Raw genomic sequence first — 25,203 nt, 5'->3', positions numbered from 1 at the left:
AGTCGCTTTGGATAAAAGCCAACCCTGGTCCTCCAGTATCTCCAACAGTGTTTCCCAGCCCTGGTCCTCCAGTATCCCCAACAGTGTTTCCCAGCCCTGGTCCTCCAGTATCCCCAACAGTGTTTCCCAGCCCTGGTCCTCCAGTATCCCCAACAGTGTTTCCCAACCCTGGTCCTCCAGTATCCTTAACAGTGTTTCCCAACCCTGGTCCTCCAGTATCCCCAACAGTGTTTCCCAACCCTGGTCCTCCAGTATCCCAACAGTGTTTCCCAGCCCTGGTCCTCCAGTATCCCCAACAGTGTTTCCCAACCCTGGTCCTCCAGTATCCTTAACAGTGTTTCCCAACCCTGGTCCTCCAGTATCCTTAACAGTGTTTCCCAGCCCTAGTCCTCCAGTATCCCCAACAGTGTTTCCCAACTCTGGTCCTCCAGTACCCCCAACAGTGTTTCCCAACCCTGGTCCTCCAGTATCCGTAACAGTGTTTCCCAGCCCTGGTCCTCCAGTACCCCCAACAGTGTTTCCCAACCCTGGTCCTCCAGTATCCGTAACAGTGTTTCCCAACCCTGGTCCTCCAGTATCCCCAACAGTGTTTCCCAACCCTGGTCCTCCAGTATCCTTAACAGTGTTTCCCAACCCTGGTCCTCCAGTATCCCCAACAGTGTTTCCCAACCCTGGTCCTCCAGTATCCTTAACAGTGTTTCCCAACCCTGGTCCTCCAGTATCCGTAACAGTGTTTCCCAACCCTGGTCCTCCAGTATCCCCAACAGTGTTTCCCAACCCTGGTCCTCCAGTATCCTTAACAGTGTTTCCCAACCCTGGTCCTCCAGTATCCCCAACAGTGTTTCCTAACCCTGGTCCTCCAGTATCTCCAACAGTGTTTCCCAACCCTGGTCCTCCAGTATCCCCAACAGTGTTTCCCAACCCTGGTCCTCCAGTATCCCCAACAGTGTTTCCTAACCCTGGTCCTCCAGTATCCCCAACAGTGTTTCCCAGCCCTGGTCCTCCAGTATCCTTAACAGTGTTTCCCAGCCCTGGTCCTCCAGTATCCCCAACAGTGTTTCCCAACTCTAGTCCTCCAGTATCCTTAACAGTGTTTCCCAGCCCTGGTCCTCCAGTATCCTTAACAGTGTTTCCCAGCCCTGGTCCTCCAGTATCCTTAACAGTGTTTCCCAACCCTGGTCCTCCAGTATCCTTAACAGTGTTTCCCAACCCTGGTCCTCCAGTATCCCCAACAGTGTTTCCCAACCCTGGTCCTCCAGTATCCCCAACAGTGTTTCCCAACCCTGGTCCTCCAGTATCCTTAACAGTGTTTCCCAGCCCTGGTCCTCCAGTATCCCCAACAGTGTTTCCCAGCCCTGGTCCTCCAGTATCCTTAACAGTACAGTTTAGTTGTATCCCTGGACAAACACACCTCATTCAACTCATTGAGGCTTGATGATTAGTTGAATCAGGTGTGCTTGTCCAGGGTTACAATAACAATGTGTACTGGAGGACCAGGGTTGGGCTGTTTGGTGGTACTGGAGGACCAGGGTTGGGCTGTTGGTGGTACTGGAGGACCAGGGTTGGTGGTACTGGAGGACCAGGGTTGGACTGTTGGTGGTACTGGAGGACCAGGGTTGGGCTGTTGGTGGTACTGGAGGACCAGGGTTGGGCTGTTGGTGGTACTGGAGGACCAGGGTTGGGCTGTTGGTGGTACTGGAGGACCAGGGTTGGGCTGTTGGTGGTACTGGAGGACCAGGGTTGGGAACCACTGCGCTAGATTAACGTAATTGTGGTACCAGGAATCTGTGGCTGTATTGGAAACTTCATCTGAAACACCACCAAAGAAAGAGTCAGTCATTTTGTATCTTTATTAAACGCTTGTTCTGTGTCGAGGTTGTGTTTTTCCCTCCCAATGTGTAATCAGTGTTTGTCACCAGGTACAAAGTGCATCTCTTTACAAAGAACCAGCCAGCTACAGCTGGAAGTACCTTGTCTCTCCCAAAACGTTAGTTTCTTTTAACTTCATTTGAGTAACAAGGTGTTGTTGGGTCTCATGTGTCAACAGACATCGTATCTTCACCAACTTACAGTATTTTCATTGTGTTTGTTCTTGTCTTCTCTCCCACCAGGAAACGTAGGCCCTGGTAAAAAGTAACGCACCATAGAGGACAGGGGGCCTTTTGAGGGGACAGGGGGCCTTTTGAGGGGAACAGGGGGCCTTTTGAGGGACGCAGGTGTTTTGCTAACGTTGGGGCCATGTCATAGGCTGCTTCTCAAATGACACCATGTGCCCTACTTTTGGCCAGACTCCAGCTCAGCAGTTGTAGCTTTGACTTGGCCAAAAGAAGGGCACTACCTGAGGGCTGTTGTGGACAGGCACCCCACACTCCCTCTGTTCATTCAGAGGCACCAGGCATTGGCTGCGTACCAAATGGCACCCTATTCCCTACATCGTGCCCTACTTTTGACCAGGGCCCCATAGGGTAGTGCACTATATAGGGAGGAGAGTGCCAGACACAGCCAGCGATGGTGTCATGATGGGACGTCCCTGTCACATGGTGCTGCTCATCCTGGTTGTTTGGCTGTTGGCTGTTGTTAGCTCCCCCTGGCTGCCTTCTCTAGGAGGGGACTGATGGAGGAAGAGGAGGAGGAGGAGGAGGGAAGTGAGGGAGAGAGGAGGAGGAGGGAAGGGAGGGAAGTGAACAGATTAACAGTGAAATGCTTAGAGAGGAGAGAGAGGTGGATAACAGTTGATTTCAAACAACGGACACGGTACTAAAATAATACATGACCTGATAAATGAACATTCTGTCAAAAGCTCTGACGACATGTTCCAAATCAAACACGAGGTGAACTATCCAAGGTTTTCCATAAAATGAGGAGAGGAAGCAGCTTCATCCTGAGGGGTCCGGTTTCTCAGACACAAACCTGGTCCTGGAGTAAAACAACGTCAGTGAAGAATCTCCATTGAGAATGCTTCTATTCAGGACTTGATGTGTGTCTGGGAAAGCGTCCCCAGAATCCATCTCAATAGTCTAGACGAGGGCCATGTAGTAACAGCTGTAGCTAACGTCACGGTGGTTTTACCTTGACGTGTATCTGGTTGCGCAGCACAGCAGCTCTGAGGATCATGGCTTTGGCTCGTCTCTGGAACTCCTTGCCCATGTGGACAGACTTCTCAAACGTATGGCCCCTCTGGTCCACGTCCCTCGCATACAGGATCTGACATCACACATACAGGAAACAGGAAGTTACTCACTCATACTGGAACTCGGGAGAGACTGGTGTGTGTGTGTGTGTGTACCTGTAGTGATAGTTGATGTGTAGAGAGACTGGTCTACGGCTAGTGTGTGTTACCTTGCTGTGTGAGTCTATACGTGTGTGTTACCTTGCTGTGTGAGTCTATACGTGTGTGTGTGTGTGTGTGTTACCTTGCTGTGTGAGTCTATACGTGTGTGTGTGTGTGTTACCTTGCTGTGTGAGTCTATACGTGTGTGTGTGTGTGTTACCTTGCTGTGTGAGTCTATACGTGTGTGTGTGTTACCTTGCTGTGAGAGTCTATACGTGTGTGTGTGTGTGTTACCTTGCTGTGAGAGTCTATACGTGTGTGTGTGTGTGTTACCTTGCTGTGTGAGTCTATACGTGTGTGTGTGTTACCTTGTTGTGTGAGTCTATACGTGTGTGTGTGTTACCTTGCTGTGAGAGTCTATACGTGTGTGTGTGTGTGTGTGTTACCTTGCTGTGTGAGTCTATACGTGTGTGTGTGTTACCTTGCTGTGAGAGTCTATACGTGTGTGTGTGTGTTACCTTGCTGTGTGAGTCTATACGTGTGTGTGTGTTACCTTGCTGTGTGAGTCTATACGTGTGTGTGTGTGTGTTACCTTGCTGTGAGAGTCTATACGTGTGTGTGTGTTACCTTGCTGTGTGAGTCTATACGTGTGTGTGTTACCTTGCTGTGAGAGTCTATACGTGTGTGTGTGTGTGTTACCTTGCTGTGTGAGTCTATACGTGTGTGTGTTACCTTGCTGTGAGAGTCTATACGTGTGTGTGTGTGTGTTACCTTGCTGTGTGAGTCTATACGTGTGTGTGTGTGTGTGTTACCTTGCTGTGAGAGTCTATACGTGTGTGTGTGTGTGTGTTACCTTGCTGTGTGAGTCTATACGTGTGTGTGTGTGTGTTACCTTGCTGTGTGAGTCTATACGTGTGTGTGTGTGTGTGTGTTACCTTGCTGTGAGAGTCTATACGTGTGTGTGTGTGTTACCTTGCTGTGAGAGTCTATACGTGTGTGTGTGTTACCTTGCTGTGTGAGTCTATACGTGTGTGTGTGTGTGTTACCTTGCTGTGTGAGTCTATACGTGTGTGTGTTACCTTGCTGTGAGAGTCTATACGTGTGTGTGTGTGTGTGTGTTACCTTGCTGTGTGAGTCTATACGTGTGTGTGTGTGTGTTACCTTGCTGTGAGAGTCTATACGTGTGTGTGTGTTACCTTGCTGTGAGAGTCTATACGTGTGTGTGTGTGTGTTACCTTGCTGTGAGAGTCTATACGTGTGTGTGTGTGTGTTACCTTGCTGTGAGAGTCTATACGTGTGTGTGTGTTACCTTGCTGTGTGAGTCTATACGTGTGTGTGTGTGTGTTACCTTGCTGTGTGAGTCTATACGTGTGTGTGTTACCTTGCTGTGAGAGTCTATACGTGTGTGTGTGTGTGTGTTACCTTGCTGTGTGAGTCTATACGTGTGTGTGTGTTACCTTGCTGTGAGAGTCTATACGTGCGTTGATCAGTCCCTCCAGTATGAGCTGGGTCAGTTCATCCTCCAGAGACAACACTGTGGTGTTAAAGGACTGGGACATCTTAGTCATGTCTGCAGACACGTACGGGCTGAAGTACTGACACACACACACACACACACACACACCAGGTTAACACATTGGGCTGAAGTACTGACACACACACACACACCAGGTTAACACATTGGGCTGAAGTACTGACACACACACACACACACCAGGTTAACACATTGGGCTGAAGTACTGACTCACACACACACACCAGGTTAACAACGTGGGCTGAAGTACTGACTCAGGACACAGGTTAACACCTTGGGCTGAAGTACTGACTCAGGACACAGGTTAACACCTTGGGCTGAAGTACTGACTCAGGACACAGGTTAACAACGTGGGTTGAAGTACTGACTCAGGACACAGGTTAACACCTTGGGCTGAAGTACTGACTCAGGACACAGGTTAACAACGTGGGTTGAAGTACTGACTCAGGACACAGGTTAACACCTTGGGCTGAAGTACTGACTCAGGACACAGGTTAACACCTTGGGCTGAAGTACTGACTCAGGACACAGGTTAACACCTTGGGCTGAAGTACTGACTCAGGACACAGGTTAACAACGTGGGTTGAAGTACTGACTCAGGACACAGGTTAACACCTTGGGCTGAAGTACTGACTCAGGACACAGGTTAACAACGTGGGTTGAAGTACTGACTCAGGACACAGGTTAACAACGTGGGTTGAAGTACTGACTCAGGACACAGGTTAACACCTTGGGCTGAAGTACTGACTCAGGACACAGGTTAACAACGTGGGTTGAAGTACTGACCCAGGACACAGGTGATGTAGGGATATGAAGGAAAGGAATCCAGGTGTAAAACTTCCACAACACTGCAAAGTGACTAAGTCCTGGTGCCCTGACTGTCTCACCTGTATAAGGGCTCTGTTTCTGATCTGTGTGTACAGTGTTCTAACGTGGGGTGCCAGGTACAGGTCCAATAGAAGGTTATCCTGCAGGAGAGAGGAGAGAGAGGAGGAGAGGAGAGAGGGAGGAGGATAGAGAGGGCGGAGAGGAGGATAGAGAGAGGGGAGAGGAGGAGGAGGAGAGAGAGAGGAAGGGCATTGGTGTTAGGTGCACATTCAAATCCCAGTTGTTTTTGAGCCATGGGGCGGCAGGTAGCCTAGTGGTCAGAGGGGCGGCAGGTAGCCTAGTGGTCAGAGGGGCGGCAGGTAGCCTAGTGGTCAGAGGGGCGGCAGGTAGCCTAGTGGTCAGAGGGGCGGCAGGTAGCCTAGTGGTCAGAGGGGCGGCAGGTAGCCTAGTGGTCAGAGGGGCGGCAGGTAGCCTAGTGGTCAGAGGGGCGGCAGGTAGCCTAGTGGTCAGAGGGGCGGCAGGTAGCCTAGTGGTCAGAGGGGCGGCAGGTAGCCTAGTGGTCAGAGGGGCGGCAGGTAGCCTAGTGGTCAGAGGGGCGGCAGGTAGCCTAGTGGTCAGAGGGGCGGCAGGTAGCCTAGTGGTCAGAGGGGCGGCAGGTAGCCTAGTGGTCAGAGGGGCGGCAGGTAGCCTAGTGGTCAGAGGGGCGGCAGGTAGCCTAGTGGTCAGAGGGGCGGCAGGTAGCCTAGTGGTCAGAGGGGCGGCAGGTAGCCTAGTGGTCAGAGGGGCGGCAGGTAGCCTAGTGGTCAGAGGGGCGGCAGGTAGCCTAGTGGTCAGAGGGGCGGCAGGTAGCCTAGTGGTCAGAGGGGCGGCAGGTAGCCTAGTGGTCAGAGGGGCGGCAGGTAGCCTAGTGGTCAGAGGGGCGGCAGGTAGCCTAGTGGTCAGAGGGGCGGCAGGTAGCCTAGTGGTCAGAGGGGCGGCAGGTAGCCTAGTGGTCAGAGGGGCGGCAGGTAGCCTAGTGGTCAGAGGGGCGGCAGGTAGCCTAGTGGTCAGAGGGGCGGCAGGTAGCCTAGTGGTCAGAGGGGCGGCAGGTAGCCTAGTGGTCAGAGGGGCGGCAGGTAGCCTAGTGGTCAGAGGGGCGGCAGGTAGCCTAGTGGTCAGAGGGGCGGCAGGTAGCCTAGTGGTCAGAGGGGCGGCAGGTAGCCTAGTGGTCAGAGGGGCGGCAGGTAGCCTAGTGGTCAGAGGGGCGGCAGGTAGCCTAGTGGTCAGAGGGGCGGCAGGTAGCCTAGTGGTCAGAGGGGCGGCAGGTAGCCTAGTGGTCAGAGGGGCGGCAGGTAGCCTAGTGGTCAGAGGGGCGGCAGGTAGCCTAGTGGTCAGAGGGGCGGCAGGTAGCCTAGTGGTCAGAGGGGCGGCAGGTAGCCTAGTGGTCAGAGGGGCGGCAGGTAGCCTAGTGGTCAGAGGGGCGGCAGGTAGCCTAGTGGTCAGAGGGGCGGCAGGTAGCCTAGTGGTCAGAGGGGCGGCAGGTAGCCTAGTGGTCAGAGGGGCGGCAGGTAGCCTAGTGGTCAGAGGGGCGGCAGGTAGCCTAGTGGTCAGAGGGGCGGCAGGTAGCCTAGTGGTCAGAGGGGCGGCAGGTAGCCTAGTGGTCAGAGGGGCGGCAGGTCGCCTAGTGGTCAGAGGGGCGGCAGGTAGCCTAGTGGTCAGAGGGGCGGCAGGTAGCCTAGTGGTCAGAGGGGCGGCAGGTAGCCTAGTGGTCAGAGGGGCGGCAGGTAGCCTAGTGGTCAGAGGGGCGGCAGGTAGCCTAGTGGTCAGAGGGGCGGCAGGTAGCCTAGTGGTCAGAGGGGCGGCAGGTAGCCTAGTGGTCAGAGGGGCGGCAGGTAGCCTAGTGGTCAGAGGGGCGGCAGGTAGCCTAGTGGTCAGAGGGGCGGCAGGTAGCCTAGTGGTCAGAGGGGCGGCAGGTAGCCTAGTGGTCAGAGGGGCGGCAGGTCGCCTAGTGGTCAGAGGGGCGGCAGGTAGCCTAGTGGTCAGAGGGGCGGCAGGTAGCCTAGTGGTCAGAGGGGCGGCAGGTAGCCTAGTGGTCAGAGGGGCGGCAGGTAGCCTAGTGGTCAGAGGGGCGGCAGGTAGCCTAGTGGTCAGAGGGGCGGCAGGTAGCCTAGTGGTCAGAGGGGCGGCAGGTAGCCTAGTGGTCAGAGGGGCGGCAGGTAGCCTAGTGGTCAGAGGGGCGGCAGGTAGCCTAGTGGTCAGAGGGGCGGCAGGTAGCCTAGTGGTCAGAGGGGCGGCAGGTAGCCTAGTGGTCAGAGGGGCGGCAGGTAGCCTAGTGGTCAGAGGGGCGGCAGGTAGCCTAGTGGTCAGAGGGGCGGCAGGTAGCCTAGTGGTCAGAGGGGCGGCAGGTAGCCTAGTGGTCAGAGGGGCGGCAGGTAGCCTAGTGGTCAGAGGGGCGGCAGGTAGCCTAGTGGTCAGAGGGGCGGCAGGTAGCCTAGTGGTCAGAGGGGCGGCAGGTAGCCTAGTGGTCAGAGGGGCGGCAGGTCGCCTAGTGGTCAGAGGGGCGGCAGGTCGCCTAGTGGTCAGAGGGGCGGCAGGTAGCCTAGTGGTCAGAGGGGCGGCAGGTCGCCTAGTGGTCAGAGGGGCGGCAGGTAGCCTAGTGGTCAGAGGGCCGCCCCTTTATTTAAATAAAGGTTAAATAAAATGTAAAAAAACAGCCCCAAGACTAATTCAATCAACATTACTGAGTGGCAATAAAAAATAGTTTTTCATTCAGATTTTGCAGTTAGCCTGTAACTGTCCATATAACACTTTTCTTCCTTACCTTCATCTCGTCCAGTAGTTTCAGACAGGATGCGTACTTTGATTCGTAAAACTTGAAGATTATGTCACGCACCTGGGGCTCCAACTCTAAAAACAACTTAAAGGAGCTAGAGAGAGATAGGAGAGAGAGAGAGAGATATATATATAGGAGAGAGAGGTGGAGAGAAGAGAGATATAGGAGAGAGAGAGATAGATGAGATGGAGAGAGATAGGAGAGAGAGAGAGAGAGAGAGAGAGAGAGAGACAGATAGATGAGAGATATGGAGAGAGAGAGGAGAGAGAAAAGAGGTGTTGACATTTCAATATGTACTGAAATCAGTCATCACCCAACAAGCTGTTTCCTCTCCATAACAGTTCTCATCAAGGACTTCCACTTGACGGAGAGAACAATGAAGCACATTGTTCTGTAACAGAGTTAGCAGTTACCTGGAGGGGACGACTAAGTGTGGTGACCACTGCGTAGGGAGCCTACCTGCTTGAGAAACACATTGTTCTGTAACAGAGTTAGCAGTTCCCTGGAGGGGACGACTAAGTGTGGTGACCACTGCGTAGGGAGCCTACCTGCTTGAGAAGCACATTGTTCTGTAACAGAGTTAGCAGTTACCTGGACGACTAAGTGTGGTGACCACTGCGTAGGGAGCCTACCTGCTTGAGGAGCACATTGTTCTGTAACAGAGTTAGCAGTTACCTGGACGACTAAGTGTGGTGACCACTGCGTAGGGAGCCTACCTGCTTGAGGAGCACATTGTTCTGTAACAGAGTTAGCAGTTACCTGGACGACTAAGTGTGGTGACCACTGCATAGGGAGCCTACCTGCTTGAGAAGCACATTGTTCTGTAACAGAGTTAGCAGTTCCCTGGAGGGGACGACTAAGTGTGGTGACCACTGCGTAGGGAGCCTACCTGCTTGAGAAGCACATTGTTCTGTAACAGAGTTAGCAGTTACCTGGAGGGGACGACTAAGTGTGGTGACCACTGCGTAGGGAGCCTACCTGCTTGAGAAGCACATTGTTCTGTAACAGAGTTAGCAGTTACCTGGACGACTAAGTGTGGTGACCACTGCGTAGGGAGCCTACCTGCTTGAGGAGCACATTGTTCTGTAACAGAGTTAGCAGTTACCTGGAGGGGACGACTAAGTGTGGTGACCACTGCGTAGGGAGCCTACCTGCTTGAGGAGCACATTGTTCTGTAACAGAGTTAGCAGTTACCTGGACGACTAAGTGTGGTGACCACTGCATAGGGAGCCTACCTGCTTGAGGAGCACATTGTTCTGTAACAGAGTTAGCAGTTACCTGGACGACTAAGTGTGGTGACCACTGCGTAGGGAGCCTACCTGCTTGAGAAGCACATTGTTCTGTAACAGAGTTAGCAGTTACCTGGAGGGGACGACTAAGTGTGGTGACCACTGCGTAGGGAGCCTACCTGCTTGAGAAGCACATTGTTCTGTAACAGAGTTAGCAGTTACCTGGACGACTAAGTGTGGTGACCACTGCATAGGGAGCCTACCTGCTTGAGGAGCACATTGTTCTGTAACAGAGTTAGCAGTTACCTGGAGGGGACGACTAAGTGTGGTGACCACTGCGTAGGGAGCCTACCTGCTTGAGGAGCACATTGTTCTGTAACAGAGTTAGCAGTTACCTGGACGACTAAGTGTGGTGACCACTGCGTAGGGAGCCTACCTGCTTGAGGAGCACATTGTTCTGTAACAGAGTTAGCAGTTACCTGGAGGGGACGACTAAGTGTGGTGACCACTGCGTAGGGAGCCTACCTGCTTGAGAAGCACATTGTTCTGTAACAGAGTTAGCAGTTACCTGGACGACTAAGTGTGGTGACCACTGCGTAGGGAGCCTACCTGCTTGAGAAGCACATTGTTCTGTAACAGAGTTAGCAGTTACCTGGAGGGGACGACTAAGTGTGGTGACCACTGCGTAGGGAGCCTACCTGCTTGAGAAGCACATTGTTCTGTAACAGAGTTAGCAGTTACCTGGAGGGGACGACTAAGTGTGGTGACCACTGCGTAGGGAGCCTACCTGCTTGAGAAACACATTGTTCTGTAACAGAGTTAGCAGTTACCTGGAGGGGACGACTAAGTGTGGTGACCACTGCGTAGGGAGCCTACCTGCTTGAGAAACACATTGTTCTGTAACAGAGTTAGCAGTTACCTGGAGGGGACGACTAAGTGTGGTGACCACTGCGTAGGGAGCCTACCTGCTTGAGAAGCACATTGTTCTGTAACAGAGTTAGCAGTTACCTGGACGACTAAGTGTGGTGACCACTGCGTAGGGAGCCTACCTGCTTGAGGAGCACATTGTTCTGTAACAGAGTTAGCAGTTACCTGGACGACTAAGTGTGGTGACCACTGCGTAGGGAGCCTACCTGCTTGAGGAGCACATTGTTCTGTAACAGAGTTAGCAGTTACCTGGACGACTAAGTGTGGTGACCACTGCATAGGGAGCCTACCTGCTTGAGAAGCACATTGTTCTGTAACAGAGTTAGCAGTTCCCTGGAGGGGACGACTAAGTGTGGTGACCACTGCGTAGGGAGCCTACCTGCTTGAGAAGCACATTGTTCTGTAACAGAGTTAGCAGTTCCCTGGAGGGGACGACTAAGTGTGGTGACCACTGCGTAGGGAGCCTACCTGCTTGAGAAGCACATTGTTCTGTAACAGAGTTAGCAGTTCCCTGGAGGGGACGACTAAGTGTGGTGACCACTGCGTAGGGAGCCTACCTGCTTGAGGAGCACATTGTTCTGTAACAGAGTTAGCAGTTACCTGGACGACTAAGTGTGGTGACCACTGCGTAGGGAGCCTACCTGCTTGAGGAGCACATTGTTCTGTAACAGAGTTAGCAGTTACCTGGACGACTAAGTGTGGTGACCACTGCGTAGGGAGCCTACCTGCTTGAGAAGCACATTGTTCTGTAACAGAGTTAGCAGTTACCTGGACGACTAAGTGTGGTGACCACTGCGTAGGGAGCCTACCTGCTTGAGGAGCACATTGTTCTGTAACAGAGTTAGCAGTTACCTGGAGGGGACGACTAAGTGTGGTGACCACTGCGTAGGGAGCCTACCTGCTTGAGAAGCACATTGTTCTGTAACAGAGTTAGCAGTTACCTGGAGGGGACGACTAAGTGTGGTGACCACTGCGTAGGGAGCCTACCTGCTTGAGGAGCACATTGTTCTGTAACAGAGTTAGCAGTTACCTGGAGGGGACGACTAAGTGTGGTGACCACTGCGTAGGGAGCCTACCTGCTTGAGGAGCACATTGTTCTGTAACAGAGTTAGCAGTTACCTGGACGACTAAGTGTGGTGACCACTGCGTAGGGAGCCTACCTGCTTGAGAAGCACATTGTTCTGTAACAGAGTTAGCAGTTACCTGGACGACTAAGTGTGGTGACCACTGCATAGGGAGCCTACCTGCTTGAGGAGCACATTGTTCTGTAACAGAGTTAGCAGTTACCTGGAGGGGACGACTAAGTGTGGTGACCACTGCGTAGGGAGCCTACCTGCTTGAGGAGCACATTGTTCTGTAACAGAGTTAGCAGTTACCTGGACGACTAAGTGTGGTGACCACTGCGTAGGGAGCCTACCTGCTTGAGAAGCACATTGTTCTGTAACAGAGTTAGCAGTTACCTGGACGACTAAGTGTGGTGACCACTGCGTAGGGAGCCTACCTGCTTGAGAAGCACATTGTTCTGTAACAGAGTTAGCAGTTACCTGGAGGGGACGACTAAGTGTGGTGACCACTGCGTAGGGAGCCTACCTGCTTGAGAAGCACATTGTTCTGTAACAGAGTTAGCAGTTACCTGGAGGGGACGACTAAGTGTGGTGACCACTGCGTAGGGAGCCTACCTGCTTGAGAAACACATTGTTCTGTAACAGAGTTAGCAGTTACCTGGACGACTAAGTGTGGTGACCACTGCGTAGGGAGCCTACCTGCTTGAGAAGCACATTGTTCTGTAACAGAGTTAGCAGTTACCTGGAGGGGACGACTAAGTGTGGTGACCACTGCGTAGGGAGCCTACCTGCTTGAGAAACACATTGTTCTGTAACAGAGTTAGCAGTTACCTGGAGGGGACGACTAAGTGTGGTGGCCACTGCGTAGGGAGCCTACCTGCTTGAGGAGCACATTGTTCTGTAACAGAGTTAGCAGTTACCTGGACGACTAAGTGTGGTGACCACTGCGTAGGGAGCCTACCTGCTTGAGAAACACATTGTTCTGTAACAGAGTTAGCAGTTACCTGGACGACTAAGTGTGGTGACCACTGCGTAGGGAGCCTACCTGCTTGAGGAGCACATTGTTCTGTAACAGAGTTAGCAGTTACCTGGAGGGGACGACTAAGTGTAGTGACCACTGCATAGGGAGCCTACCTGCTTGAGGAGCACATTGTTCTGTAACAGAGTTAGCAGTTACCTGGAGGGGACGACTAAGTGTAGTGACCACTGCGTAGGGAGCCTACCTGCTTGAGGAGCACATTGTTCTGTAACAGAGTTAGCAGTTACCTGGACGACTAAGTGTGGTGACCACTGCGTAGGGAGCCTACCTGCTTGAGAAACACATTGTTCTGTAACAGAGTTAGCAGTTACCTGGACGACTAAGTGTGGTGACCACTGCGTAGGGAGCCTACCTGCTTGAGAAGCACATTGTTCTGTAACAGAGCAGTTACCTGGAGGGGACGACTAAGTGTGGTGACCACTGCATAGGGAGCCTACCTGCTTGAGAAACACATTGTTCTGTAACAGAGTTAGCAGTTACCTGGACGACTAAGTGTGGTGACCACTGCGTAGGGAGCCTACCTGCTTGAGAAACACATTGTTCTGTAACAGAGTTAGCAGTTACCTGGACGACTAAGTGTGGTGACCACTGCGTAGGGAGCCTACCTGCTTGAGAAGCACATTGTTCTGTAACAGAGTTACCAGTTACCTGGAGGGGACGACTAAGTGTGGTGACCACTGCGTAGGGAGCCTACCTGCTTGAGAAGCACATTGTTCTGTAACAGAGTTAGCAGTTACCTGGAGGGGACGACTAAGTGTGGTGACCACTGCGTAGGGAGCCTACCTGCTTGAGAAGCACATTGTTCTGTAACAGAGTTAGCAGTTACCTGGAGGGGATGACTAAGTGTGGTGACCACTGCGTAGGGAGCCTACCTGCTTGAGAAGCACATTGTTCTGTAACAGAGTTAGCAGTTACCTGGAGGGGACGACTAAGTGTGGTGACCACTGCGTAGGGAGCCTACCTGCTTGAGAAGCACATTGTTCTGTAACAGAGTTAGCAGTTACCTGGAGGGGACGACTAAGTGTGGTGACCACTGCGTAGGGAGCCTACCTGCTTGAGAAGCACATTGTTCTGTAACAGAGTTAGCAGTTACCTGGAGGGGACGACTAAGTGTGGTGACCACTGCGTAGGGAGCCTACCTGCTTGAGGAGCACATTGTTCTGTAACAGAGTTAGCAGTTACCTGGAGGGGACGACTAAGTGTGGTGACCACTGCGTAGGGAGCCTACCTGCTTGAGGAGCACATTGTTCTGTAACAGAGTTAGCAGTTACCTGGAGGGGACGACTAAGTGTGGTGACCACTGCGTAGGGAGCCTACCTGCTTGAGAAGCACATTGTTCTGTAACAGAGCAGTTACCTGGAGGGGACGACTAAGTGTGGTGACCACTGCATAGGGAGCCTACCTGCTTGAGGAGCACATTGTTCTGTAACAGAGTTAGCAGTTACCTGGAGGGGACGACTAAGTGTGGTGACCACTGCGTAGGGAGCCTACCTGCTTGAGAAGCACATTGTTCTGTAACAGAGTTAGCAGTTACCTGGAGGGGACGACTAAGTGTGGTGACCACTGCGTAGGGAGCCTACCTGCTTGAGGAGCACATTGTTCTGTAACAGAGTTAGCAGTTACCTGGACGACTAAGTGTGGTGACCACTGCGTAGGGAGCCTACCTGCTTGAGGAGCACATTGTTCTGTAACAGAGTTAGCAGTTACCTGGAGGGGACGACTAAGTGTGGTGACCACTGCATAGGGAGCCTACCTGCTTGAGAAGCACATTGTTCTGTAACAGAGTTAGCAGTTACCTGGAGGGGACGACTAAGTGTGGTGACCACTGCGTAGGGAGCCTACCTGCTTGAGGAGCACATTGTTCTGTAACAGAGTTAGCAGTTACCTGGAGGGGACGACTAAGTGTGGTGACCACTGCGTAGGGAGCCTACCTGCTTGAGGAGCACATTGTTCTGTAACAGAGTTAGCAGTTACCTGGAGGGGACGACTAAGTGTGGTGACCACTGCGTAGGGAGCCTACCTGCTTGAGAAGCACATTGTTCTGTAACAGAGTTAGCAGTTACCTGGAGGGGACGACTAAGTGTGGTGACCACTGCGTAGGGAGCCTACCTGCTTGAGAAGCACATTGTTCTGTAACAGAGCAGTTACCTGGAGGGGACGACTAAGTGTGGTGACCACTGCATAGGGAGCCTACCTGCTTGAGAAGCACATTGTTCTGTGACAGAGTTAGCAGTTACCTGGAGGGGACGACTAAGTGTGGTGACCACTGCGTAGGGAGCCTACCTGCTTGAGAAGCACATTGTTCTGTAACAGAGTTAGCAGTTACCTGGAGGGGACGACTAAGTGTGGTGACCACTGCGTAGGGAGCCTACCTGCTTGAGAAGCACATTGTTCTGTAACAGAGTTAGCAGTTACCTGGAGGGGACGACTAAGTGTGGTGACCACTGCGTAGGGAGCCTACCTGCTTGAGAAGCACATTGTTCTGTAACAGAGTTAGCAGTTACCTGGAGGGGACGACTAAGTGTGGTGACCACTGCATAGGGAGCCTACCTGCTTGAGGAGCACATTGTTCTGTAACAGAGTTAGCAGTTACCTGGAGGGGACGACTAAGTGTGGTGACCACTGCGTAGGGAGCCTACCTGCTTGAGGAGCACATTGTTCTGTAACAGAGTTAGCAGTTACCTGGAGGGGACGACTAAGTGTGGTGACCACTGCGTAGGGAGCCTACCTGCTTGAGGAGCACATTGTTCTGTAACAGAGTTAGCAGTTACCTGGAGGGGACGACTAAGTGTGGTGACCACTGCATAGGGAGCCTACCTGCTTGAGATGATGTTCTTCTGTAGTTCCTGTCTGTCGAAGGTGGCCAGGGCACACATCCCTCCATACAGCGCCACATTACTGGGGGACAGGAGCTGCGGAGGGGGGGGTTACAACTCCTCAATCCTAATGCAACTGAAGACACTCCATGTACACAGCAACATATCAGACCAGATACGGTGAGGTACCATACCATTATAATGGGGTGTTGGGGGGCGGGGTCAGGTGAGTTGGGGGTGGGGTCAAGTGAGTTGGGGTCAGAGATAGGGGGTATATTGATATCTGACCTCTGGGAAGTCGCAGTGGTCAAATGAAGCCTGGAGGAAGCACTTGGCGGCCGGTTTGTACTTTCTAGAGGCCAGCTCTGCCAAACCTGTCGAGAAACATTTGAAACTCACAATTTAAAAATAGGTTTTATTACCTAAGACTTCAGTGGTCCTCCTAACAGTATAGAATAATGTCTTAGCTGCAGACTTCAGTGGTCCTCCTAACAGTATAGTATAATGTCTTAGCTGCAGACTTCAGTGCTCCTCCTAACAGTATAGTATAATGTCTTAGCTGCAGACTTCAGTGCTCCTCCTAACAGTATAGTATAATGTCTTAGCTGCAGACTTCAGTGCTCCTCCTAACAGTATAGTATAATGTCTTAGCTGCAGACTTCAGTGGTCCTCCTAACAGTATAGTATAATGTCTTAGCTGCAGACTTCAGTGGTCCTCCTAACAGTATAGTATAATGTCTTAGCTGCAGACTTCAGTGCTCCTCCTAACAGTATAGTATAATGTCTTAGCTGCAGACTTCAGTGGTCCTCCTAACAGTATAGTATAATGTCTTAGCTGCAGACTTCAGTGCTCCTCCTAACAGTATAGTATAATGTCTTAGCTGCAGACTTCAGTGGTCCTCCTAACAGTATAGTATAATGTCTTAGCTGCAGACTTCAGTGGTCCTCCTAACAGTATAGTATAATGTCTTAGCTGCAGACTTCAGTGCTCCTCCTAACAGTATAGTATAATGTCTTAGCTGCAGACTTCAGTGGTCCTCCTAACAGTATAGTATAATGTCTTAGCTGCAGACTTCAGTGGTCCTCCTAACAGTATAGTATAATGTCTTAGCTGCAGACTTCAGTGGTCCTCCTAACAGTATAGTATAATGTCTTAGCTGCAGACTTCAGTGCTCCTCCTAACAGTATAGTATAATGTCTTAGCTGCAGACTTCAGTGCTCCTCCTAACAGTATAGTATAATGTCTTAGCTGCAGACTTCAGTGGTCCTCCTAACAGTATAGTATAATGTCTTAGCTGCAGACTTCAGTGCTCCTCCTAACAGTATAGTATAATGTCTTAGCTGCAGACTTCAGTGCTCCTCCTAACAGTATAGTATAATGTCTTAGCTGCAGACTTCAGTGCTCCTCCTAACAGTATAGTATAATGTCTTAGCTGCAGACTTCAGTGGTCCTCCTAACAGTATAGTATGATGTCTTAGCTGCAAACTTCAGTGGTCCTCCTAACAGTATAGTATAATGTCTTAGCTGCAGACTTCAGTGCTCCTCCTAACAGTATAGTATAATGTCTTAGCTGCAGACTTCAGTGCTCCTCCTAACAGTATAGTATAATGTCTTAGCTGCAGACTTCAGTGGTCCTCCTAACAGTATAGTATAATGTCTTAGCTGCAGACTTCAGTGCTCCTCCTAACAGTATAGTATAATGTCTTAGCTGCAGACTTCAGTGGTCCTCCTAACAGTATAGTATAATGTCTTAGCTGCAGACTTCAGTGGTCCTCCTAACAGTATAGTATAATGTCTTAGCTGCAGACTTCAGTGCTCCTCCTAACAGTATAGTATAATGTCTTAGCTGCAGACTTCAGTGGTCCTCCTAACAGTATAGTATAATGTCTTAGCTGCAGACTTCAGTGCTCCTCCTAACAGTATAGTATAATGTCTTAGCTGCAGACTTCAGTGCTCCTCCTAACAGTATAGTATAATGTCTTAGCTGCAGACTTCAGTGGTCCTCCTAACAGTATAGTATAATGTCTTAGCTGCAGACTTCAGTGGTCCTCCTAACAGTATAGTATAATGTCTTAGCTGCAGACTTCAGTGGCCCTCCTAACAGTATAGTATGATGTCTTACCCGCAGCACATTTTAGTTTGGTGAGGACAGATTGGTTCTGACTGTCTCTCTCTCCTCGTTGCTAGAAGAACAAGCGGAGGTAAGTCAGTGATTTTCTCTCAGTGTGAAGGCTATATTAGAGTCTACTATACACACACAACAATTTAAAAAGGAGAACATCTATTGAACACATTCTCATACTGCTTGATTTGACAAGTTTCTCTCACTAGGAAGGTACGACGGAAAGGTTATATTTCAAGTCATTCAGTACTAACCTCAGCTATCTCTGGAGTGGATTCTGCCTTGCTGACGTAGCTAAGTACATGGGACCAGTTCTGGAGGTAAACGCTAACCTAGCGAGAGAGAAATACACAGAGAGAGAGAGGGAGACAGGAGAGAGAGAGGAGAGAAAAAGTTTGAGAAACCGTCCAAGGATGTTAGGTCAGACAATCCACATTTATAGACTTGACCAAGTGAAGACACAACTTGACGATAAAAGTTGACATGACATTCATAAACATTCATTTCGGGGGCACATGTTGATGAGGTCATAGTACCTTGATGACGTTCAGACACATGTTGATGACATGCTTGGCACTAGTGCAGTAGTCTCGGGCTCGGCTGTAACACTTGAGGGCGTTGCTGAGATCTCCACAGTCTAAATAGTGGTCCCCTAGGTCATCATGACCCCGCCTGAACAGCCGGAGAGAGAGGGAGGGGAGAGGGAGGGAGGAGGAGAGAGAAGGAGAGAGAGGGGGGAGAGAGAGGGGGGGGAGGAGAGAGAGGAGAAAAGAGGGGGAGGAGAGAGGGGGGGGAGGAGAGAGGGAGGGAGGGAGGAGAGAGGAGGATAGAGGGGGAGGGAGGAGGATAGAGGGGGAGGGAGGAGGAGAGAGAGGGGGAGGAGAGAGGGGAGGGGAAATCCAGAGAGAGAACTTGTTGAGTAGTAGACTGGTTCCATTTGGGTTTTGAGGCCCTTCCTCTCCCCTACCACATCACTGGCTGTGTCCACATTCTCCAACCTTATCCCAAAGTGTGCACTTGTCTTGCACGCTCCCTCTCATGGAGTTGAAAGCGCTGGATGTGTGTAAACCCAGCTGATGTCCTAGGTTCTAGCCATGCATGTTGTCTGAGTTCCATCTCCACTGCTTGTGACACACGTAACACAGTGAAAACAATGTCTACTTGAGTTTCCCCCGTAGCTAGTTACCTGATGCTCTCTTTGATGGAGTTTCCCTTGTAGTTCTTGAGGTCAGTGTCCAGCTTCTCCAGTTTGAGAAGGGCCTTTTTCCTGGTGCTCTCTGCCCAGGCTGCGTCCAGGAGAGGGGCCTCCACCGGCCCATCAGGCACCGCGTCAGGGACACCCTGCGCCTGTCTGGGAATAGACAGAGATGTTAGGGTCGTATGCACACACGCAGGAACTCACACACACACACACACACACACACACACACACACACACACACACACACACACACACACACACACACACACACACACACACACACACACACACACACACACACACACACACACACACACACACACACACACACACACACACACACCTCACTGAACCCACAGATACTTTTGTACCTTATATAGGCTCCACTTCACTCTCACACACACTCTTTCTCCTCACCGCCTGGCGTCGGTGAGTCTGCGGTGGATCTCCTCGTACACGTCTACGTTGAAGGTCCTCTGGACGAAGGACAGGGCCATCTTCAGGGCCTCGGCACGGAGCTGGGGACAATGTTGTGCTATGAACTGCAGTCTCTCAATACGCATCAGACCGCTGTAGCTGGTTGCAAACTGCTCCAAGTCCTAGAGAGGGAGACCAGGAGAGATGAAAGACAGAGAGAGAGAGAGAGAGAGAGAGACAGGGAGACAAAAGAGAGATTAAGAGAGAGACAGCGAGAGGCAGCGAGACAGGGAGATTGAGAGAAAAACAGAGACAGAGCAAGAGACAGCGAGATTGAGAGAGAGCGAGTGAGAGAGAAAGAGACAAAACAGTGAAAAGATAACACATGATAGGAGTAGACCACCATGTGACAGACTGACTTCATTTAGTTCAGTGTTCAGCATAGAATATAGAAGAACTACAAAGCTAAGGAAGATACAGTCAGTAACGTACCAGTGCTAGGGCTAGCTTAGTGCTATAGTAACATACCAGTGCTAAGGCTAGCTTAGTGCTATAGTAACGTCCCAGTGCTAGCTTAGTGCTATAGTAACATACCAGTGCTAGGGCTAGCTTAGTGCTATAGTAACATACCAGTGCTAGGGCTAGCTTAGTGCTATAGTAACGTACCAGTGCTAGGGCTAGCTTAGTGCTATAGTAAAGTACCAGTGCTAACTTAGTGCTATAGTAACATACCAGTGCTAGGGCTAGCTTAGTGCTATAGTAACGTCCCAGTGCTAGCTTAGTGCTATAGTAACATACCAGTGCTAGGGCTAGCTTAGTGCTATAGTAACATACCAGTGCTAGGGCTAGCTTAGTGCTATAGTAACATACCAGTGCTAGGGCTAGCTTAGTGCTATAGTAACATACCAGTGCTAGGGCTAGCTTAGTGCTATAGTAACGTACCAGTGCTAGGGCTAGCTTAGTGCTATAGTAACATACCAGTGCTAGGGCTAGCTTAGTGCTATAGTAACGTACCAGTGCTAGGGCTAGCTTAGTGCTATAGTAACATACCAGTGCTAGGGTTAGCTTAGTGCTATAGTAACGTACCAGTGCTAGGGCTAGCTTAGTGCTATAGTAACATACCAGTGCTAGGGCTAGCTTAGTGCTATAGTAACATACCAGTGCTAGGGCTAGCTTAGTGCTATAGTAACGTACCAGTGCTAGGGCTAGCTTAGTGCTATAGTAACATACCAGTGCTAGGGCTAGCTTAGTGCTATAGTAACGTACCAGTGCTAGGGCTAGCTTAGTGCTATAGTAACATACCAGTGCTAGGGCTAGCTTAGTGCTATAGTAACATACCAGTGCTAGGGCTAGCTTAGTGCTATAGTAACATACCAGTGCTAGGGCTAGCTTAGTGCTATAGTAACGTACCAGTGTGGGGTTTTCCACCACATAGTTAGTGTCTGGAGCATTCTGCTGGTCTTCCTGGGGGTCAGCATCGATCTGCATCGGCTCAACAGCCCCCTGGAAGAGAGAGAGGGATGGAAGGGAGGGGGAGAGGAGAGAGAAGATGAGATAGATGGAGAGAGAGAGCGAGGGAGATGGAGTGAGAGCGGAAGATGGAGTGAGAGCGGAAGAGATGGAGAGAGAGAGCGGGGGAGATGGGGAGAGGGAGAGAGAGAGCGGGGGAGATGGAGAGAGAGAGAGAGCGGGGAGATGGAGAGAGAGAGGGATGGAAGGGAGGGAGGGGGAGAGAGAAGGTGAGATGGAGATGGAGAGGGAGCGAGCGGGGGAGAGAGAGATAGGGGGTTAACCTCTAAAAGTCTAAGGTCAATGTCCGCGCATTTAAAAAAAAAAAAAAAAAAAGCCCCATAGAAATCCATCAATTTAAACTAGAGCGGTGTTTGTCAGACCATGAGACATCCCAATTAGTCTTCTCACAAAATTGTCTGTAGCGTCCGAACAGCCTACAAATGATTGACCCTTCAATGGAAAGATGAGACTCTCACAAACATGACGGTGTTCTCCGTTTGGATCTATGACCCCGACAAGCTACTTGGGACTCATCTGAAGTCGGTACAGCCGATCTGCCAACTGTCTGTAGTGTCTGAACAGTTTGGCCTACACACTAATATGACCCTCTGTGTAAAGGTGAGACTCTCACAAACATGACGGTGGTTTTGTTCTAGGACGCCCACAGGCCTCACAAGACTTGTCTGAAGGTCCCCTGGTACGAAGTTAAAAACATTTATGGAAGTATATATGGAGACTGGATTAGTACCAAAAATATGGGGTTAAATACATGTAAAAAAAAAAAAAAAAAAAAAACATGTTTATTTTATCTTTATTTAACTAGGCAAGTCAGTAAAGAACAAATTCTTATTTTCAATGACAAGAACAGTGGATTAACTGCCTTGTTCAGGGGCAGAACGGATTTTTACCTTGTCAGCTCGGGGATTCGATCTTACAGCCTTCTGGTTACTAGTCCAACGCTCTAACCTACCTGATCTTTCTTATAGGTCAGACACTTCAGAACAAACTGCCCTTTGATTGTGTTTTTGGGGGACTATCCATTGTTCCATGTAGTGAATGATATTCTGTGTTTGTATGGGCCAATTTATTAAATTTATTTAACCTTTACAACCTTTACATTGTAAACAAATTCTTGTTTACAATGACGGCCTAGGAACAGCCTTGTTCAGGGGCAGAACGACAGATTTTTACCTTTTACATTGTCAGCTCAGGGATTCAATCTAGCAACCTTTCGGTTACTGGCCCAACGCTTTAACCACTAGGCTACCTGCCGCCCCTCTGACCACTAGGCTACCTGCCGCCCCTCTGACCACTAGGCTACCTGCCGCCCCTCTGACCACTAGGCTACCTGCCGCCCCTCTGACCACTAGGCTACCTGCCGCCCCTCTGACCACTAGGCTACCTGCCGCCCCTCTGACCACTAGGCTACCTGCCGCCCCTCTGACCACTAGGCTACCTGCCGCCCCTCTGACCACTAGGCTACCTGCCGCCCCTCTGACCACTAGGCTACAGTGCCGCCCTAATAGCAGTAAAAGGACAAAAATGATTTATCAAAAAAACATGTGTTCTGTTTTTTTTTAAATACTTCAAGTGGTCATAAAATTCAAAATCAAATAGCAAAATGATCCTTGGTATGACCTCAAAACAACTCCATATATCAGAGCTTTGCTCTGTCTGCTCTGGTGGTCCTACCTCTGGGAGCAGGGAGCATGCTGAGAGGCTGGAGCTGAGGACATAGTCCCCTGCAGTGAACGGTGACAGCAGATTGGGTCTGCTGCTGCTATGGGAGGTACAGGGCAGCTCTGAGGTTGAGGTCTGGGCCAAGCTAGCCCTACTCTTCTCCCTGTCTCTGGCCCTGTCTCTTTCGCTGTCCTGAGCCTGTTCTGCCTCTGCGGCAACCTCCAGCTCTGACACTGAGCTGTCCTGGAGGAGGGAGGGGAGGCGGGAGAGGGGGGAGATGCAGGGTAGGAAGGGAGGGAGGAGATGGAGGGGAGGGCAGAAGAGTGATTTCTGTCCTTGATGACTTAAAGCACTTCGCATGATAAGTCATGTCAGTTAGCTAGCCAGACCTCTGACCACATTAGCTGGATGTTATTTGGGACTGTGTATTAAACTACATGACCAAAAGTATGTGGACACCTGTTCGTCAAACATCTTATTCCATAATCATGGAGTTGGTCCCCCCTTTGCTGCTACAACAACACTCTTCTGGGAAGGCTTTCCACTAGATATTGGAACATTGCTGCAGGGACTTGCTTCCATTCAACCACAAGAGCATTAGTGATGTTGGGCGATTAGGCCTGGCTCGCAGTCGGCGGTCCAATTCATCCCAAAGTAATTCGATGGGCTTGAGGTCAGGGCTCTGTGTAGGCTAGTCAAGTTCTTCCACACCGATCGACAAACCATTTCTGTGTGGACCTCGCTTGGTGTACGGGGGCATTGTCATGCTGAAACAGGAAAGGGCCTTCCACAAACTGTTGCAACAAAATCATCTATGCTGTAGCGTTAAGATTTCCCTTCACTGTAACTAAGGGGCCTAGCCCAAACCATGAAAAACAGCCCCAGACCATTATTCTTTCTCCAACAAACTTTACAGTTGGCACTATGCATTGGGGCATGTAACATTCTCCTTGCATCCACCAAACCCACTTGGACTGCCAGAAGTGATTCATCACTCCAGAGAACACGTTTCCACTGCTCCAGATTCCAATGGCGGGGAGCTTTATACCACTCAACCTGACGCTTGGCATTGTGATCTTGGTGTGCGACTGCTCAGCCATGGAAACCCATTTTTTAAATTTTATTTAACCTTTATTTAACTAGGCAAATCAGTTACGAACAAATTCTTATTTACAATGACAGCCAAACCCGAACGATGCTGGGCCAATTGTGCGCCGCCCTATGGGACTCGGCCGGTTGTGATACAGCCTGGAATCAAACCAGGGTCTGTAGTGACACCTCTAGCACTGAGATGCAGTGCGCCACTCGAGAGCCCATGAAGCTCCCGACGAACAGTTCTTGTGCTGACGTTGCTTCCAGAGGCAGTTTGGAACTCGGTAGTGCTTCAGTGGTCCCGTTCTGTGAGCTTGTGTGGCCTACCACTTCGCGGCTGAGCCGTTGTTGCTCCTAGACATTTTCACTTCACAATATCAGCACTTACATTTGTCCAGGGCAGCTCTAGCAGGGCAGAAATTTTACAAACTGACTTGTTGGAATAGTGGCATCTTATGACGGTGCCACGTTGAAAGTCACTAAGCTCTTCAGTACGGGCCATTCTACTGCCAATGTTTGTCTATGTAGATTGCATGGATTTTATTTAATAGAGATTGCATGGCTGTGTGCCCGATTTTATACACCTGTCAGCAAGGGGTGTGGCTGAAATAGCAGAATCCACTAATTTGAAGGGGTGTCCACATACTTTTGGTGATGTAGTGTATATTTGGTGCTGTGCAAACAAGGTGGGTCACACATGTGAATAGGTGGAAGAAGCAAGGTCTGAGACATTTAAGAAACATGGAAGTCCTGCTTCTTGCATAAAAGGGATGTCAATTAATGCGTTGTCTCTAAATGAACAGCGCCTAAACTGAACTGCAAGGGTTGGTGAAAGGTTTCAGGGTGATAGTAACTTCTGCCAGTCCGGTGGATGGTGTTTAGCTAGTTGATTATAACAGACAATTTAAGAATGGTTTCCATGGCCATCTTCTCTAGCTAACTACATTTTTATTTAGCTAGCTAAATAGCTTGCATTTTAGGTGGCTACGCTAACGTTTGACACAGACGTAGCTATGCTAGTAAGGAATTACTAACTGGAGTCGTTTGTTTTTAAATGAGCAAATTACAGTAACGACTCAACACGAGCCATCAAACTGTCTGTTTACATTTTCTATAACAAATTTAGCTACACCTGTTTTTTTTTATCCGCCGACTAGTTAGCTATATCTATCAAACAAATTGAAGATTTATAATCTATAATAAACCTAGTTCAATCCGCCCTAACCCTAAATTTATTAGCTAATACGGACTAATTTGATGTTGTGACCCTAGCATAGCTTCTTAGCTAACAAGATTAGCTTGTTAGCTAACGCTAGTTGAAAACACTTTGCTAGAGGACCAAATAGATTAACTCAATCTAAATAAAAAAATATAGTCATTTAAACGTGTTCCCGGTTATATAAACTGTTGAAAACAAGTTTTGAAAACACAAGTTTACCTGAAAGTTAAAGACCTGTACGGGCAGAGGCATCTCCTTCTCTGCCGACACAAACACAATAATTGCATCCGGGGTATGGGAGTGCAACTTGTATCTAAATCCCTGTGGGGCAAAAGTTACTGCCTAAAATCAAAATATGGCTAGCTGGAACAAACCCAACTTTGGCGCTGTTATGAAACATTTTAATACCCACGGTCATACATTATCATACATGGTTATA

General features: G+C 50.1%; 1 protein-coding gene and 1 long non-coding RNA gene across 5 annotated transcripts; both read right to left on the bottom strand.

Moving 5' to 3' along the window:
• Window positions 1–1,835: 1,835 nt before the first annotated feature.
• Window positions 1,836–25,051, bottom strand: LOC120042791 (COP9 signalosome complex subunit 1-like). The gene is made up of 14 exons (XM_038987598.1): window positions 24,984–25,051; window positions 20,672–20,764; window positions 19,262–19,443; window positions 18,830–18,994; window positions 18,180–18,315; window positions 17,898–17,975; window positions 17,644–17,704; window positions 15,809–15,894; window positions 15,522–15,616; window positions 8,434–8,539; window positions 5,693–5,773; window positions 4,729–4,866; window positions 3,070–3,204; window positions 1,836–2,611 (listed from the first exon to the last, which is right to left on the bottom strand). Exons 1-14 carry the CDS (start codon window positions 25,014–25,016, stop codon window positions 2,534–2,536), a joined length of 1,467 nt encoding a protein of 488 aa, XP_038843526.1. The 5' UTR covers window positions 25,017–25,051; the 3' UTR covers window positions 1,836–2,533.
• Window positions 8,621–15,515, bottom strand: LOC120042792. Of its 4 annotated transcripts, XR_005476239.1 has the most exons (5): window positions 14,107–15,515; window positions 13,016–13,141; window positions 12,543–12,753; window positions 12,408–12,453; window positions 8,621–12,323 (listed from the first exon to the last, which is right to left on the bottom strand). It is a non-coding gene; the product is annotated as an uncharacterized LOC120042792 (long non-coding RNA). The 4 variants fall into 4 exon arrangements; XR_005476236.1 differs by having other exon boundaries at window positions 8,621–12,453; window positions 12,543–12,710; window positions 12,800–13,141; XR_005476237.1 differs by having other exon boundaries at window positions 8,621–12,453; window positions 12,543–12,626; window positions 12,800–13,141.
• Window positions 25,052–25,203: the final 152 nt, after the last annotated feature.

The sequence above is a fragment of the Salvelinus namaycush genome, unplaced genomic scaffold (assembly GCF_016432855.1).
Source record: "Salvelinus namaycush isolate Seneca unplaced genomic scaffold, SaNama_1.0 Scaffold78, whole genome shotgun sequence".
Classification (NCBI taxonomy): Eukaryota; Metazoa; Chordata; class Actinopteri; order Salmoniformes; family Salmonidae; genus Salvelinus; species Salvelinus namaycush.
The sequence above is the reverse complement of the archived record's forward strand: the minus strand, read 5'-3'. Positions and strand labels throughout refer to the sequence as shown.

Coding starts and splice junctions, on each gene's coding strand:
- LOC120042791 (XM_038987598.1), bottom strand. CDS start 25,016: ATGCCTCTGCCCGTACAGGTCTTTAACTTTCAG. Junction 20,765..24,983: donor TACAGGTCTTTAACTTTCAG/GTAAACTTGTGT, acceptor TCTCTCTTCCAG/GGGGCTGTTGAGCCGATGCA. Junction 17,976..18,179: donor TGTGTCTGAACGTCATCAAG/GTACTATGACCT, acceptor CTCTCTCGCTAG/GTTAGCGTTTACCTCCAGAA.